The sequence below is a fragment of the Capricornis sumatraensis genome, chromosome X (assembly GCF_032405125.1).
Source record: "Capricornis sumatraensis isolate serow.1 chromosome X, serow.2, whole genome shotgun sequence".
NCBI lineage: Eukaryota > Metazoa > Chordata > Mammalia > Artiodactyla > Bovidae > Capricornis > Capricornis sumatraensis.
The window spans coordinates 134945116-134961995 of NC_091092.1; the positions used below are offsets into that span (position 1 = coordinate 134945116).

General features: G+C 43.3%; 1 protein-coding gene across 1 annotated transcript in view; it reads right to left on the reverse strand.

Moving 5' to 3' along the window:
• Positions 1-261: 261 nt before the first annotated feature.
• Positions 262-16880, reverse strand: part of FRMPD4 (FERM and PDZ domain containing 4) — a 206425-nt gene continuing 189806 nt past the window's right edge. The window contains exons 11-17 of the mRNA XM_068963327.1: positions 16512-16638; positions 14046-14135; positions 13157-13339; positions 11030-11168; positions 4727-5794; positions 3079-4371; positions 262-1586 (exon numbers count right to left, since the gene is read on the reverse strand). Of these exons, the coding sequence (XP_068819428.1) occupies positions 262-1586; positions 3079-4371; positions 4727-5794; positions 11030-11168; positions 13157-13339; positions 14046-14135; positions 16512-16638 (4225 nt within the window). The remainder of the gene's footprint in view (positions 1587-3078; positions 4372-4726; positions 5795-11029; positions 11169-13156; positions 13340-14045; positions 14136-16511; positions 16639-16880) is intronic.

Here is a 16880-nt window from a genome sequence, read left to right on the forward strand (position 1 = left end):
TTTTGACTATGTGAAAAATAGCCAAATGTCACCACTTTCTTGTATATTTCTTTTACATGTATATATATGTATAATATAAACAGAATACATCTGGATTAGTACATTTCAACTTTTCATCAATGTGACTTTTATCTCCTATTTCATAGAAAATAACAAAATATACAGAGAGAAGAAAGGAGACGTCTGTTCATCGTACACATAAAGTAAATAAAAGTTCATGTATGGCTTTGCAAAGGTAGATTATGACGTGACTTTCATACTTTATTTATTTAAAAGCATCTTGAGAGAACGTGTTAGTGTGCTTACGAGAGCGGCCATGGTGGTTGAATGTCGCATCGAGAGTCCAACATTAGGATCACCAGTGGTCTTTCCAGTGGCTGCCTCGGCAGCTTTCAGGAGACAGATGTAGTTTATGACCACTTCATCGATCTTTGCTACTATTTCCTGCCGCTGTGTTTCGGAGTTCACGACTTTAACTAATCGCATGCAGGCTTCTGTTAGGCAACAGAGCACTTGAAAGCTGGAAGTCATAGCTAGGAGCATCTCTTCTGGGCTTTTCTCAGCCATTGCCATTTTCCGACAGGCACTTCCCAACTGTCTGGACTCAATGGATAATAGCTGCTTGTACTGAGAAAGTGTTAGGTCATATGCTTCAGGGCGTGACTCCTCTTTCTTTCCCTTGGTTGCCCTGACAAGGCAGAGCAGTTCATTGGCATCATTTTGGGCTGCGAGGAACCCATCAGGCATTGTATATGTGCTCTCCTTAAGGGCATTTATCCTTGCAATCCGGGCATCAAAAGCTAGGTTGCTGAAGTCCACATCATCTGGGCCACTCAAGTCTTCAGCCCAGACATTTAGCACTGAACCTCTGGACAGCTCTCCTCCTTGCTTCTGAATTCCAACAGCCAGGGGTGGGCTGGTTGGGTCTGGCATGGCTTGAGTCATCTGTGGTCGAAAGAGGCAAGAGACTTGGTGGGTGGCCTCTCCCTCCTCTTCGTCCTCATCACCATCTTCATCCTGCCCTCGGTTCAGGAAGCAGTAGCTGAAAGGTCCCCGGCATCTCCAATGGCTGCCTTCCAGCTTCCGCAAGGGCAATGTCCTATACAGCTTTGAGTCTTTGTGAGCCACCAGGGACCTTTTGTGAACTTTCCCCTCAGAGCTAAAGTGCATCGAGCTTTGGGAAAAACTTTTGGTGAGCTTCTTCCCTAGGGGGAGTTCTGCTCGCCTTTCTGAACTGGTCTCCTGTGCTTCTGTGATACCTGGACACTTTAAGCTGACCGCACCCTGGCTTCTCTCCTGGAAGGTCTCCAAACTGACAGATCCTGAGAGGATACTGCTGCTCCGTCTTAGAGCCCTCTGGCTGGGGGATGTCCTGAGGCTCCCCCTTCTCAGATCCAGTGGCCACCAGCTCACAGCCTCTCCGTAGGCCTGGTTTGCTTGGGAGAAATCGTTAGGGTCTTGATTTGGAATTGGCACCTTTGATTCCGAGTGAATGTTTGATGGTAGCAGGGTGGGATCAGCTTCAGGATATTGAGACCAAGCTGAAGGCATGCCTCCTCGTCTCTCCTTCCCAGGCTCTGTCAAAGCTACACTAGGGGTAGCAGAAAAACAGAGAATCATTAAGCACCTCATGGGTGGTCATTTTTACTAAATCTCTATGTGATGTCTGTGATCTCCCAAGGATATATTCGAGAGAACACACGTCTTACAGAGATTATTCAAGCATATTTATGACTTTGAAGTTCCATTTTAAGGAGTTAGATTAATCCTGGCATTGGCTATCTTTTTAAAAAGAAGTGGCCTAATTTAATTAATGCAAATTAAATATACTAATCTTTTAAAGAGGACCCCATGAGGTTTTCCTGCTACAGGGTTTGAAGCTGAGACACTGGGAAAGTGCCAGAAAAGTTGTCATGTGAAAAGCACAATTTCCACTTCATAGAATTTTTGTGAGAAGCAAGGGGTAAATTAGGTGAAAGCTCTTTGTAAACTGCAAAGTATCCTTTAACGAGTTTAAAGGAAAAGATGCTAGCTAGGAGATGAGTTAAGTAACATTCAGAGATGGGTTTCCCAAGGCAGATGAAACTAGTGGTGAGTTTTGACAAAGGAGATAATCTTAAAAGGGCACGAATGGAAATTAACTGACATCACTGACTCAATGGACATGAATATGAGCAAACTCCAGGAGACAGTGGAGGACAGAGGAGCCTGGCGTGCTGCAGTCCATTGGGTCGCAGAGATGGACACAAATGAGCAACTGAACAAGAACAAGGTCTCACTGACATCTACTGACCTAGGAAAAGACACTATTTGAGGGCATAATTTGAAATTGGAAAGTATGAACGAGTGTCTGTTTTTGCCCCACGATGGCTAGACAAGTGGATCTTGGAGACCGCTAAGGGCCCACCTGGTGGCAAAATGGTGAAGATGAGCACAGAAGATAGCTGTGCTCATGTTTCTACCTGTGCTTATTATTTTATTATTTGGGGGGAAATAAAACAGCTCATCATGTACCCCCAGACCTTCCTGACACTGCAGTAGGCCTGACACCTCAGAATACTCATCTTAGAGAGTTTTACAGAGTACGGAGAATCTGGAAATATTGCTGAAAGGCAAATGATCTCCCCCAATCCCTCCCAACTCCCAGATCCCCTGCTCTATTATCCTTTCCTGCTTCTCAAAAATGAAATGGCAAAATGAGAAATTCGATATCTAGAGAAGGAAATCAACCTTTTGTGATTCTTATAACTTAAAAGTAGCACTGGGCCTGGCTAAAAGTCTACATTTAGAATTCAGGAAAAAAAAATATTGCTCCATTAAATTCTAAAAGCAAGACAGAGCAGGAATCTAAAGGGCAAATGCCATTTCCACTACTGCCCAGATCTAGAAACATCAGTATGTATTAAACACTGGGGGACTGATGATTGACACTTCACCTGGCCGCAGTTCGGCAGCTTTTTCAAGAATAAAACCCTAACTTTTACTTTTTTTCCAGATTTTTAGTTTTAGGCTTGTGGTAAATTTGTTTTACGTGCTCCTGGCAGGTACCGCAAAGTGCTAAATCCATCATTGCTGTACCTGTGGTTTCCTTAATCTTGGGGAGTCGATGACATCCGTCTCTCAGAGTGCCAAACAGGGGTTCAGCATTAATGGCTGTGTGCAGGGCAGGCACCGTCATCCGTGGACACATCCCTTCTGTCTGTGGGTGTAATTCCTTAAAGGTGGCCCCATGGTTGGGCAGCCCGGGGGCTCTCTCCTCGGAGGGAAGGTAACTCATGCCTTTTGCGGAGGCCTCGGCCATCAGGTGCTTCCCCAGGGCGGGGCAGAGGGGGGACTCCACCGGAGTGGCGCACGTGCTGCTGCTGCTGCCCGTGCCGCAGCCTGCGTCCACTGAGGAGCCTTGAGAGCTCTGGAGAGAAAAATGGCCCTCGCTTTGCAATGACGACATCCGCTTGGCCAAGTGGTAGTCACAAAGACGGCCCACGCCCTCCTCTGCTTCCGGGAGCTTGGCGGGACGGTCACAGCTGGACGGGTCGGCATCCTCTGGGTTACCTAAGTCTTTGGCGGAAGACACACAGGTGACATCTGTTAAGAAGTGGTCCCGCGGGCCAAGTCCTGAAACCTCGATGGCTTCTCCCTCAGGAGCCCCGTCATCCTTCCCTTCGGTGTCCCTGCTCCCCACACCCGAAGCTCTGGGAAAGGTGATGCCTGGTGCTGCTTCCAATCCAGTTTTTTCAGCCACAACGCCCTCAGTGGCCACGTACCATCTTTGGCTGTCCTTGCGGAAGGCAGTTCTCTCCAGGTTAAAAGTGCTGAGGTGTTGACTGTCCCTTGAAGACACAGTAGCAAATTTACCGCCTTTGGCGTCCTCCTCCGCCTCGGCTGTTTTGATCCCCTGCTGTTTTTTCCCCGGCATGCTCCCGTTAAGGGGTGCTTTCCCCTCCCCATCGGCCGGCTGGCTTTTCCTTTTGCTGGTGCAGGAATATGCCATCGGCCCAAGGTGCAGTTTGCCAAAATAGTCAGTGACTGACTTGGTCTCCATGGTTTCGGGCTCCATCTCCATGTGGTCCGAGTGAAGCATCTGCTTGGAAGGCACAACTTTGGGCGGGAGGTCACTCACTGGACGGGCGGCCAGAGTGTGGGAGGCCTTTGGAGGCAAGCCCCCAGCAGGGCTTTTGGAGGCGGGGAACTCTGTCTGCTCTTCCGCCAAAGGGTGGTAGCCTTCATGAGTGGCCAAGAACATGCGGGAGAGGTTTTCTGACTGCTTCTGGGCCGTGGCCAGTTCAGAACTCTCCGTCATTTCAGAAGAGTTAGTCTCATTGCCCGAGTCAGAGGAGGACTCGGGACTATAAGCCCGCAAGATGGCTACACCTGCAGGCCGTAAAAAACAAGAAGCGGTTAATGGATGCATCACAGGCACTAGGAGACACGTAAGAACATGGGATTCATTAGTATTAAAAACAATACCAAGTTTTTCCCTTTTCAGTAAGGACTCTGAGTTTATTGCACAGTTGTTCCGGAAATAGGGGAAAAAAAACGTGCCACATGTTTAAAAAAAAAAAAAGGAAACCACATACATGAAAAACCCATGATGGTAGTTTCAGCACATTTGGGAAATGGGACATGCGTGAAATGAAGGACATATGACAGGATTCCAAGGGCGGATGGCTTGAAGGGATGGAAGGATATGGCTATCAGTGAATAAATGTAACAATCGTGAAAGAACCTGAATTGTCACTGGTCTGCGGATCTTCTGACACGGACAGAGCTTCCAGAGTGTCCAGCGTGGAAACTCCAGTGTTATCCAGGCCCGTGTCACACTTGCCCTCGGTGCTGGTGGGCACAGCGTCGATGAGAGACACGGGGATCTCGTCATTCTGCAGGGTGCTGCCTGGCTCCTTGTCCTCGAGGAAGGAAGCAGCCTGGCTCTGAGAGTCCTCCTCGTCAGAACTATCTCTGAAGCCAGGTGGGGGCGCGGCGATGGCCATGTTCAGGGAACGCAACAGAAAGTCATCCTCATTGTCATCCCCTTCGGGAGGGGGCAAGGACGTGAGGTCGATGATGTCATCGCTTGAGCCAGAGAGGCTGAGGAGGGCCGGCTGAGTCATCTCTCCCACCACGAGGTCCTCCTCACAGCTCACCTCATCCTCGTCCTCCGCGTCATCTGTGTTCTCCGCGTAACAGATGTCGTGCAGCAGGGGCTCCTCTATGCCCTCCGCGGCCTCGAAGTTCTTCACGTCGCCTATGTTTGCATACACAGAATTGGCCATGAACTGGACGCTCTCTGCGTCTGGAGTGAGACCCAGGTTCTTCATGTCGTTGGCACCGCTTATGTAGAGGTTGCTCTGCTTCTCCAGCAGTTCTGGACTCTCGTCCAATAGCCTTTCATAGCCGAGCGTGGGGGCGGTGACCCCCTCATCCAAGGCGAGATCTCCAAAAATAAAGGACACTTTGGCTCCTCTCGGAGACTCCTGTGCTTTCTTAAGAGTTTCTGGGCCTGAGAGGGTCAACAGGGACCGCTGAGCTAGACTTCTGTAGTCTGCCTCACACGGAGCCTCACCCGGCTGGGTCAGCTGCTGGGTCAGCTCATCTGAGTTATAGGTGTTGTCCACATACAAGTGCCGGTGGTGGTCTTTTGGACACAAGGTGCCATCCGGAATCTCAACTGCCTTCTGCTTTGCATCTATGTATGTTATCTGTGCTTCCTGCTCCTCTTCACCAATGAAGGTGGTCATTTGGGGTATACAGTTCCACTCGGGACCAAGCATGTTGTGCTTTCCTTTATTTTCAGTTCCTAAAGAGAAAGAGTCATGCAAAGACACATTACTGTGCAGGCTGGTTTCTGGGGGCACTTTGTCTCTGTTTCTTAACTTAATGGCTTGTAGCATCACTTTTGTGAATATGGTTATTGTTCAGCTTTCCAAACAGGGGAGTAGTAGGCTTCAGGTGTACGGATTTCTTGGTTAGGAGAATTGACACTGCAGAAAATAGAACTGCTACCTGATAAAATAGAGTACCATCTGAGAGCAGGGCACTACAGCTTCATTCCATCTGATCTCTGGTTCTAGTATGTAAAAGACCTTCTTTATGTCTATAGATGTGAATATACAACAGACCTTTAAAAAAGTGGGCTGTTATTCCGGGAAAGATTGCCCTTTTCTTTGCAAAGCGAAATCGAACATTTCCCACTTTGCACAGGGAGATCCTGGACTTTTTCCTCATTGAGTTAAGAGAAGGTCAAGGATCCTCATACTTCTACCATGTATTTCAGAAAATATTATGACAATATAATAATAAATATATATATAGAATGTATAGTAACACAAACTGTAATACTACATATTGCACTGGTAGTACTAAAACTCCTCTTTAGCCTTTTCCTGTCCTAGTGGGTTTGCATATTTTTACATATGAGTGCCAGCACGCATGCCCATAAACACACATGCACACACAGGCAGGATGTAGAAGGTGGAGCATCGACAAGTCGTGTACTCCTCTCTGCTATTTCTAAGCATAGTTAATACTTTGATGAATTTCCATCTTTATTTGTACCATGAAAACTCCTGAAGATTTGTTTAATGTTCCGCCAGAATTAAAATGGCAAAATCCTAATTTAAACAGCATTGTGTTATTTGATCTTTAAGGGTCTTCCAATAGAGAATTCTGCTGTGGAAATTTTGCTCTGATATTTACTAAGACAGGGCAGTGAGTCACTGTGTCAATATTGCTTTGTCAATTCCAGAGGTGACATTTTGAGGAAATGTTAGGGCCACATATTCTCCCATTTGTTTCCTCAAATTGCCCTCTGGCCCAAGTTTGATTAATGTCAATATCAGATATACAAGAGATATAGGAAAAATAAAAACAAAAACAGTTTTACTGAAGAGGTTTTGGCTCTCTCCCAAATATATAATGGACTCAATGTTGAAGAATGTTCCAAGTCATTTTACTCAGTATTTTCATAAATGATATTTTCATGAATACCAAGTAAAGATAAAATTTGAAGACACTGAGTTACACAACAGGCATATTTACATGTGACCTAATAATAAATACACCTGTGGGGGTTCAGCATTGTTTTATTAACAATGACATGAATTATGACTGGCTCTGTGTATGAGAGTGTGTGTGTGTGTGTGTGTGTGTGTGTGTGTGTGTGTGTGTGACTAGTGCAGGTTGTTGTGGGGAGGGAGAGTGGTTGAGCAAGGATGTAAGAGAGCTCTGGATTTAAACCCAAGGGTTGGCAGATTTTTTTCTGTAAAGGGAGGGCCAGAGAGTAAATATTTTAGGTTTTGTGGGGTCAACAGCTCCATTCAGCAACTACTCAACTCAACTGTTGTAACATGAAAGGAGCCATAGCTGACAAATAAGCAAACAAATGCAGTGACTTCAATGGCGACACTGCAAAAGTTATGAATGTGACCTTATTTGAAAGGAGTCTTTGCAGATATAAGTAAGGATCTTGAGATGAGATCACCTGGAATTATCTGTGTGGGACCCTAACTCCAACGGAAAGTGTCCTTATAAGAGAAAAGCAGAGGCACACTTGGGCCATACATAGAAGAGGGGGAGGCTGAGTGAAGATGGAGGCAGACACTGCAGTCATGCGGCTACAAGGAATGCAGGTGGCTACCCGGAGCCGGAAGAGGCAAAACAAGATTCTCCCCTAGAATCTCTGGAGGGGGCCTGACCCTGCCAGTGCTTGGGTTTTGAACCTCTAGCCCCCCAAACTGTGAGAGAACAAGTTTCTGTTAAGTCCTCAAGCTTTTGGTAATTTGTTACGGCTACTCTAGATATTTAATACAATGTACATGCCTGAGTTTTAATAAAATTTCATTCACAAGAACACGACTTGATCCACGGGCCATGGTTTGCTGACCCCTGGTTTAGACCAACAAGAAAACTGAATAGGTCAGCAGGCTAAAAGCAATTTAATAAGACTTTCCTAAGGTCCAGAGATGCCTAACTACATAAGTTCAGGGATTTGCAAAGTACTTGAAGGGTTAATTTTCAAGACAGTGAAGAAGAAAGAGGGGTTTACTGTTCCTAGCTAGAGGTCTTGATGAAGGTCTCTGATCAGTTTGAGACAAGAAAAAAACACACACACTCTCTCAGCTTTCTTCTAGAAGGGTGTACTGATTTGGCTTCTGGAATGATCTGGGAGACACAGAAGGATGTCTCCTACAGATGAGCTGGCCTTAACAGACTTCAGACTTTACAGTGTTTTGAGTCTCAGGAGATCGTTGGAGGAATTTCTGAAGAGAAGGGAGGCTTTTCAGCCATTAGAGGAAGCTGAGCTCCGAGCTGCAGCTCTGCTTGGGTCAACCAGTTAGTTGCTTTTTGGAGTGTGCCATCTCTCTCCCTCATCCTCTCTTATTAAACACACGCATGCATACATGCAGGCTTGTGTGTGCTATTTGGAACATGTGCCCTCACCCTCAGGCTCTCTGTCGAACCAAGAGAAATGACCAAAAGGTTGAAGCTCCATTATTTCCCGATGGTGATATGATACTTTTTGGAACTAAGTTTTTGCCTCATGAAACTTTATTCAACAACACATTGTGAGTTGCTATAAATTGGACAGAACTGAGGCCCCTATTACTGTAACCATCTGTAGAATGGTAGCTTTGGCTTTCCTCTTGCAGCCATATAATCTTAACTGTCCATGGGGAAAAGGTTTGATTTTAACAATACACTTTAGGATTTTAAGATTTTCCAACGCAAAAGAAATATGTTAAATTGCGGAACTGCTCTTTGTAATTTCAAAAGTCACAGTTCAATTGCTCTAAATCTCCTTGCTCAATGAAAGCATGTGGTCATAAAGATATTCACCACTGAACCCAGCACACACATCCACCTCCTCTTTGATTCAATGTATTTTTAATAAAACAGACACTTCAAGGTGGGTTGGGATGAAATCTGGCTGAAAGTCCCAGTCACCTTCCATCATGCCTTGCTCAACTCTCTGGTTTTCCTTTACCCTTTGACTGTAACTTTTTCCACTCAACAAGCTGTCACAATAAACTGTGTACCAGCCTATCTGTATGTGTGCCTAGCTGCATATTACTATATTTTCAGGGAATAATAATTTTTGTTTCCTGATAAGTTTAAAAGTAGATTTTCCTTCCCTTCTTTTCTCTTCCATTTTCTTTCAAAAACTGACAATGGAATTTGTTCTCCCAGAATTTCCTTTTCTTTTAAAATAACTCTAATTATGGAGCCTCTAATTATACATTTTTCATGGCTCAGTATCTCTGACTTGAATGGTAGGCTCTGTCCATCAGCCACATTTACTGACTGTCCACTATACATAGAGGAAAAGTTCAAACACTGAAGAAAAATATGCAAACTATTATATATAGAATGGATAAACAATAAGGTCCTGCTGTACAGCACAGGGAACTATATTCAATATTATGGGATAAACCATAAAGGAAAAGAATGTGAAAAGAATGTATACACACACACACACACACACACACACAGATATATGTGTGAATAACTTTGCTGTACAGGGGAAATTAACACAACCCTGTAAGTCAACTATACTCTAATAAAATACATTTCAGAAAACAGTTCTAGAATAAATGAAAACCATCTTCCCTCAAAGAAACTCTCAGTTTAACAGCTACAACCCCCCTTATCTGCACTTTTGGGGCTATTTCTTCTTGTCAAAGGGCTGAGATGAATTATTTGATTTTTGCCATTTTGATGCTTCTGCTAAAAAGGTAACATGATGTCCAGGGTCCCTTCTAGAGCCCCAAGTCCAAGGGTTGGACAATTTCCATGTCTTCCCAAGATAGAAGTCCCAGAACCCTGGGCATGAGTCTGACATGGGAGGAGGCACTTGGCGTCTGGATGTAGGGCTCCTTAATGAGGGGTCAGCTGCTTATAAATTTGGAGGCTCACAACTACTGGGCATTCCATCCTGAATTCTCTGCACCCTGACTTAGCTCTGGGAGAATGATGCAGTTAAAAATCAGACATAAAGGCTGAGACCTACACCCTTCACAATAATTAAATCACTGCTTTGGAGCTGCTGCTACTAAGTCGCTTCAGTCGTGTCCGACTCTGTGCGACCCCATAGACGGCAGCCCACGAGGCTCCCCCATCCCTGGGATTCTCCAGGCAAGAACACTGGAGTGGGTTGCCATTTCCTTCTCCAATGCATGAAAGTGAAAAGGGAAAGTGACGTCGCTCAGTTGTGTCCGACTCTCAGCGACCTCATGGGCTGCAGCCTACCAGGCTCCTCCGTCCATGGGATTCTCCAGGCAAGAGTACTGGAGTGGGGTGCCATTGCCTTCTCCACTTTGGAGCTAGGTACCATATTTGCCAAATGACATGTGAAAGAAAGTGAAAGTCGCTCAGTCGTGTCTGACTCTTTGCGACCCAATGGACTACACAGTCCATGGGATTCTCCAGGCCAGATACTGGAGTGGGTAGTTGTTCCCTTCTCCAGGGGATCTTCCCAACCCAGGGATCGAACCCAGGCCTCTCGCACTGCAGGCAGATTCTTTATCAGCTGAGCCACAAGGGAAGCCCCATGTAAAATGTGATAAAAAAAATTTCATTAAAAAAATATTAGAAAAAAAAATATTAGAACATATCAGAAGTATTTGGATGTTTTTGTGTTAAATTTGGACATTAGATGCTTTTATGGGTATACTTCTTAATTTTTCAAGAAATATCATTTTATTATTTTTTGAAATAATCACTTTAAACAAGTTTGGTCATCATGTCTTAGATCATTCTTTTTAATAATTCAAACCACAACAACAGCATTATACCAGATTGCTTTGTCATACTAGATTTTGCTTCTGCAGTGCTAACTCACCCCTAGTTTATATCAGCAATACAATGTCTGGTCTCAAAATATGGAATCCTTTACTTCTCTCTCTTCCTATATTAGCCTGTACATCTATAATGATTAAATCTGCTCATCTCTCCTTAAAAGGAAACATCCTTATTACTGTTGTCAGTTGGCATGGGGAAGGGAGGTCGGTGCCTCCTGAGTTTGGGAAGAGAATACCTGTGTCCTGGGTCCCTGCATTTTTCTTGTTGGCCATGTTAAATATTGACCTCCTGGAATCCACAAGCAGACGGTAGTATCCAGCCGTTAAGCAGGCCAGGTTCATGGCGTCTGAAGACTCCATCAGGAGTGTGATGGGCTACACAGAAGAGAACGCTTTGGTTAAAACATCCCCCCTTAATAACCTCCCTCAAGTGACAACAGTGGCATTTGTGTTTATGAAATGTGAACAAACGAACTTTTGGAGTGACTGTTTCATTGGAGAAACACAAATGAGGGAAAGGTCAGGCATAACAGAGAGCCTGACTGAGAAAAGTTCAGGTGACACCATTTTGAAAGTCTAGACATTTGGAGTCTTTTTCAAGTTATCTTGGGTTAAAACAAATAACACTGGTTTTGTTTCAAATCGTTAATCTTTTTAAAAGTCACAGGTAAGGAGTCAGTTAACAGATACGAATTCACTATCTGAAAAAAAATCACAGGAAGACTAAGTTTGGGTTCATGGTGAAAATTTGTGTTGAACTGAAGTAAAAATCAAGTGGAAATTACTGTTAAGACTGAATGAAAAGTGTTGAAGAGATCCAGGAAAAGGATACTTCTAAAAGAAACTGTAAATTCACAGGGAGGGGAAAATAGACATAGGAATTGAGAAAAGGCCTTGCCCCAACTTTCTGGAAACATAATTGGCCAAGGATCTTGGGCATACGGGGAAGCACCTATCCTCGTTGAGAAAGGAAGGGTGGATATTCTGGTGTGTTCTTGTTGAAAAAGAGAGAAAGTGAGAGGAAAATAAGGGAGCAAGAAAAAAGCAGACAACCGGAGAGGCACAGAAGCAGCAAGATGACAGGTCCCTTGCTTTCACTGCCAGGGGTAGGACACTGGCCAGGACGGTGGCCTTGGGTGATGAAACCTAACTTCCGCCCCAAGGCCCTGATCAACTCGACTTGCTGCCTTTTCCTTCCATTTCAATGGCAGTCTCCCTCCAAGCAGCCCTGCAATTCTTTTATATAAACAGGAACCCATCCACAGGGTCTTGTCACCTCCTTCTGTTTGAGATGGATTATCCCTGTTATCAGGTCTGTGATGACTGCACCCGATACATCCATTCTTCTGCCCCTTTTACATGACAGGCTATATTGCTCTTAGCATCTTTGGTCATGGACCAGGACAGGTGTGCCAAGTCTCCCCTTGGACATTCGTTGCCATGAAGTCAAGTGCAGTGCCCTGGATTCAGCCCATGAAACACCATGGGCCATGGTCGGCGTGCCTGAGCTCTACGCTCTCCCTTGACGTGTCCCTTCTGTTGTGTAGAAGCCCATTTCCACGTTCTCCTCTACTCTTAATCTGCCCCTCCCACAGCACTGGGGGTGGGGGTGAAGCTGGGAGTGGGTCCTTCCCCCATTCTTAGAATACGACTTCTCGCAGTTCAACCTGTTTCCTCTGTGGACTCACTGGGCCTTTTCTCTACAGAAACGTCACATACATTAATGCTGTCCAAATCCAATGACTCATCTATGACTGGGACAAGACAGTGGGGACAGGGGACCTGGATTGCTTCCTGTCAACTTCTGTTTGGGGAGGAAATGTCTGCCCTCTGAGGACAAACTCAGATGGCTGTTTCCAGTGAAATGGCCATGATATTCAAGGGGCCAGATGTTCGGCCACCACTAATTGCTACAGCGTGAAAAGACAGATTGACTGAAATACTTAGTCTTTCCAAAAGAATGAGCACATATGCATGCTACATCAAAAAGGGAATGGGGAATCTAAACAAAGTTGGGAAGACTCTCCCTGACTCTCTACACAAGAATCACATATTCTAGAAAGTAAGCAGGGAAACATTTCCCCTACTCCCCATCACTCTGGAGCCAGACAGGACCTTAGACCCAAACTCATTTGCTTTCTCATATAGAGCTGAAGAGATGGAGCTCAGAGAAAGAAAGGGACTTATCCCCTAATCACAGAGCCGTCTAGTGAGGACTGGAGCCCTCATGTCTGAGTTGAGTGGATTTTTTCTTTACCCATTTCACCACTAATGGGCTGCACAGGTTGAAATTTTGCTTGCTTTGTACATATCAGAAGCACTATCAGGAAGCAAGGTCATATGTCAATATCTGAAAGACTTACCTTCACGTCCAGCACATGGAGCTCCACCCTCACCAAACTCTCCTCTTCAGTAAACATCTCAATCCTGTTGACATGGCTGAAGTCAGCTAAAAGAGCCACCAGATTGGTTTTGGTGTTTATGACATGGCTTATGCCATAGCGAGGTCCCACCAAGAGGGTCACTTCTGAGCGCTTTTCTGCCTGCTGAGAAAGACATGTCCACAAAATTTTAAAAATACCAGACCTCTGGCAATTCCCTGGTGGTCCAGTGGTTAAAACTCCATGCTTTCACTGCCTGTGGTCCAGGTTCCATCCCTGGTTGGGGAACTAAGATTCTGCAATTTTCATGATGTGGCCAAAACAAATAAATAAATAAAATAACAATGAAAATGCTCTGAAGCACCAGGCATAGTTGAACCTGAGAGTCTGTTTTTCTAAGATTACATTTTCTTTAGAAAGTATTCCCAGGTTATATTGTACTAAATCATCCAATTAGAAGAACCAGATATATGATTACAGCAAGGCTCTGATAAATTATGAATAATGTAGGAAGTAAATGTTATCATAGCATGCATATTCATTATCATGAGAGGCTATCAGAAATGAGGATTTTTTTTTTCTTTTTCAAATCATTCTGGTCCAATGATTTAAAAGGAGGCCATTGTGAGAGTGCACCAATTCTCTCAGCTCTTCATATTTCCTTTTCTGGGGCATTCTGCAGTGGTGTTATCTAGCTTAACATTTCTTCTGATATTTTCAGACTAGGGTGCAGTCAATTAGAAATGAGGGCTGGAAAAGATTCACAGCTGATTTGCTTTTGTCATCAAAGGCAGCTCATTCAAGACAGCCTAGGCAGTGATATTTTGAAGGCTTCTGTGACTTCCACAAAAAAGCAAGAAAAAGAAATTACCACTAATGTTGCCTTGAACACACGGCCCCCATACAGTCGGAGGTCACTGAGGAACTTGAGATAATGGACCTTGGCTTGCAGTGCAGAGAGCTGAGGAGAGAAAAGAAACCTCAGGTGTTCACTCCATCAGGTGTGATTTTGTTTCTGCTGGAGACCAGCCGAAAGTAAAGGCAAATGAGAAGGATGCTTCCACTGCCAGCAGATGGGGTGTGACAAGGGCTCTTCAGGAGGAACGAAAGTAAGCTGATCAAGGGCTGTAACAGGACATCTAGCTTAAATATTTTTTTATTGGCGTGGGGGAAGTATAGATATGCTGAGCCAGGGCATTCAACAAGTCAGAACAAGATAATAAAATTCTCCACTGAAATGGGGTGTGCAGAGTTTGTGGGAGCTCTTTTGAATACATACCTTCAATCCATAGAAAGCCTTTTAAACAGGCTCTACCATCCCATTTTGTTTCTTCCAGTCTTTGTAAGATTTTAGGGAAAATGAGCTTTTTGAGCATCATTGTGGAAATGTTTTAAATTCCTATCTAAGTCTCTAGTAATGTAATTCCAAGAATCTAGCGAGTTTCATAAATGATTGACAAATGAAATTTTATCCAGTAAAATTGATCCTTAAGAAGACTTAAAAATGCAGATTCCCATATCCTAAAAAATACTTGATTGAAAAAAGTCCACATTTCAATGTAAAATATGATATAAAACTACTATATAAATATAAAATAGATAAACAACATGGTCCTACTGTGGAGAATAGGGAACTATATTTAATATCTTTGTAATAATCTATAATGGAAAAGAAACTGAAAACATATATATACACACACATATACGTATAATTGAATCACTTTGCTGCATACGTGAAGCATTTTAGATTAACTATATTTCAATAAATCTTTTTTAAATTAAAGAAAAATGAAAGAAAGAAAAAAGTTCACATTTCATAACAAATGTTCCAGAAGAGTTTGTTAGGGGTGAAATTTTCCAACAAGGTGCAGAATATCAAGTGGCAAGGGCTGTAAAACTCTGTTTTCAACTGCAGATAACTTGCCAACTCATTTGTTAACTGTACCTCAACGCGCTATCCTTCATATAATTGTAATTTAGGACCAATCATCCAGTCTACTCCTTTCAAAAATCCAAAGCACTTTGCAAATTGATGCGAAAGCAAACCTCTCACTCTTAACTAGAAAAAATGACCTTTATAGAAGGACATTGATCGACCAATCTTAGAGCCGTTATCCAAATTATTACAAAACCAGTGGGCCAGGCTTGGGGGAAAAAAATCACACCAAGTCAATTAAAAGAAAAGTAGCTTTGGGCAAATCAGAACTGACATTTAGAACATCTTGACCCATGACATCCTACTATATTTCCATAGGCTGAATACTTACGGAAACTGAGAAGTAAGTCAAAGGTGACTGGTAGTGTGTCGAACTTGATTACATGTTTAAAAATAGTCATTGGGGTGATGAGGGAGCAGAAATAAGTATGTGTTAGCCAATAAAAAGGACTTAAAACCAGATACTAAGACCAAGAAACTACCCACAGAAATAATTTGTACTCCAGTCACACATATATCGATGGCTAATATCATTGAGAAAATGTTCTTGGTTTGGCAGGCTGCCTTCAGTTTTACAGTTTACATAAGGCTCCTTCTCTCTCTAGTTTCTAAAACCTTTTGTTTTTTATTACCAATAAACATAACTTTCTATTCTGACCAACAGTATGTTTTTAAATGTTCTTTCTGTTTCTTCTGCTCGATTTTTTTTAAAAAAAGATTTTAACGCTAATGATGGTGAGTGACAGAACTGAACTTATCTTCTCTCTAAAAGTACAGTTCAGGTCAGTGGTTGTCAATTGGGATGATTTGGACAAAATCTGGAGACATTTTTGTTTGTCATGATTGAGGGGATGGGTGCTGACATCTCATGGATAGAGACCAGAGATAATGCTAAATATCACACAGTGTGCAGGACAGCCCTTCTCCCCAACCAAAAATGATCTGATCCCAAATGTCAAGAGAGCCAAGAGAGGGAAACTTCGGCTTAATTAATGTGGCATCAAGTCTGCAGGGACCCTTACTGACTGCTGTGCACTTAAGCTGGTCTGAGTGGTATGCAAAACTATGAGGAAAATATAAAATTATTTGGCAATTCTGTCCTTTAATCTCAAGGTCTTAGAGGCTTTGCAAGGTTCTCCTGCATGTACATGTGAATGCACACAAACTGTACAATAAGGAGTCTATAGTGTGCAAGGAATAAAGAGGTCTCCATAAGAATACTTTTTTTCATTAGTCTTAGAAACATGTGAATAGTTAAAGTAAGAGAAGGTTATATAGTGTTACAGCTTCTGAAAATCTGGTGCTGAGTATTTTATTCATGGGCTAATTTTAAACATTTAAAAAAATGCATGCAAGCTCTCTCTTTAAAATCCATTTTCTATTAAGATGCAAATGTGATACCTTTTTACCGGGTGGTACCAAGTTTTGATTTGCTTTGACAAGGTGTGAAAGTGCTTTCTTTATGTTCTTCTCTTTCATGCTTTGCAGCACAGCAGAGGGAAGAAAAGTCTCTAATCCCCATTCTTTTCTGCAATAAAGAGCAGATCTTTAATTTCACATTCTCGTGATGATTAGTTATCTAAGACAAAATGGCGCTCTGATGTTTGTTGGAACAAACGAATTCTTAGGAAGGCAGAGAATGGAGACAAGTCCCCAATTAGGGAAGCAACCTTTAATTTACACTCAGAAAACATACTATTTGATCATTAATCCATATGTTTGCATTTTAAAAGAAATATATTCCTCACTGTCCAGAGAGGAGCATTTGGG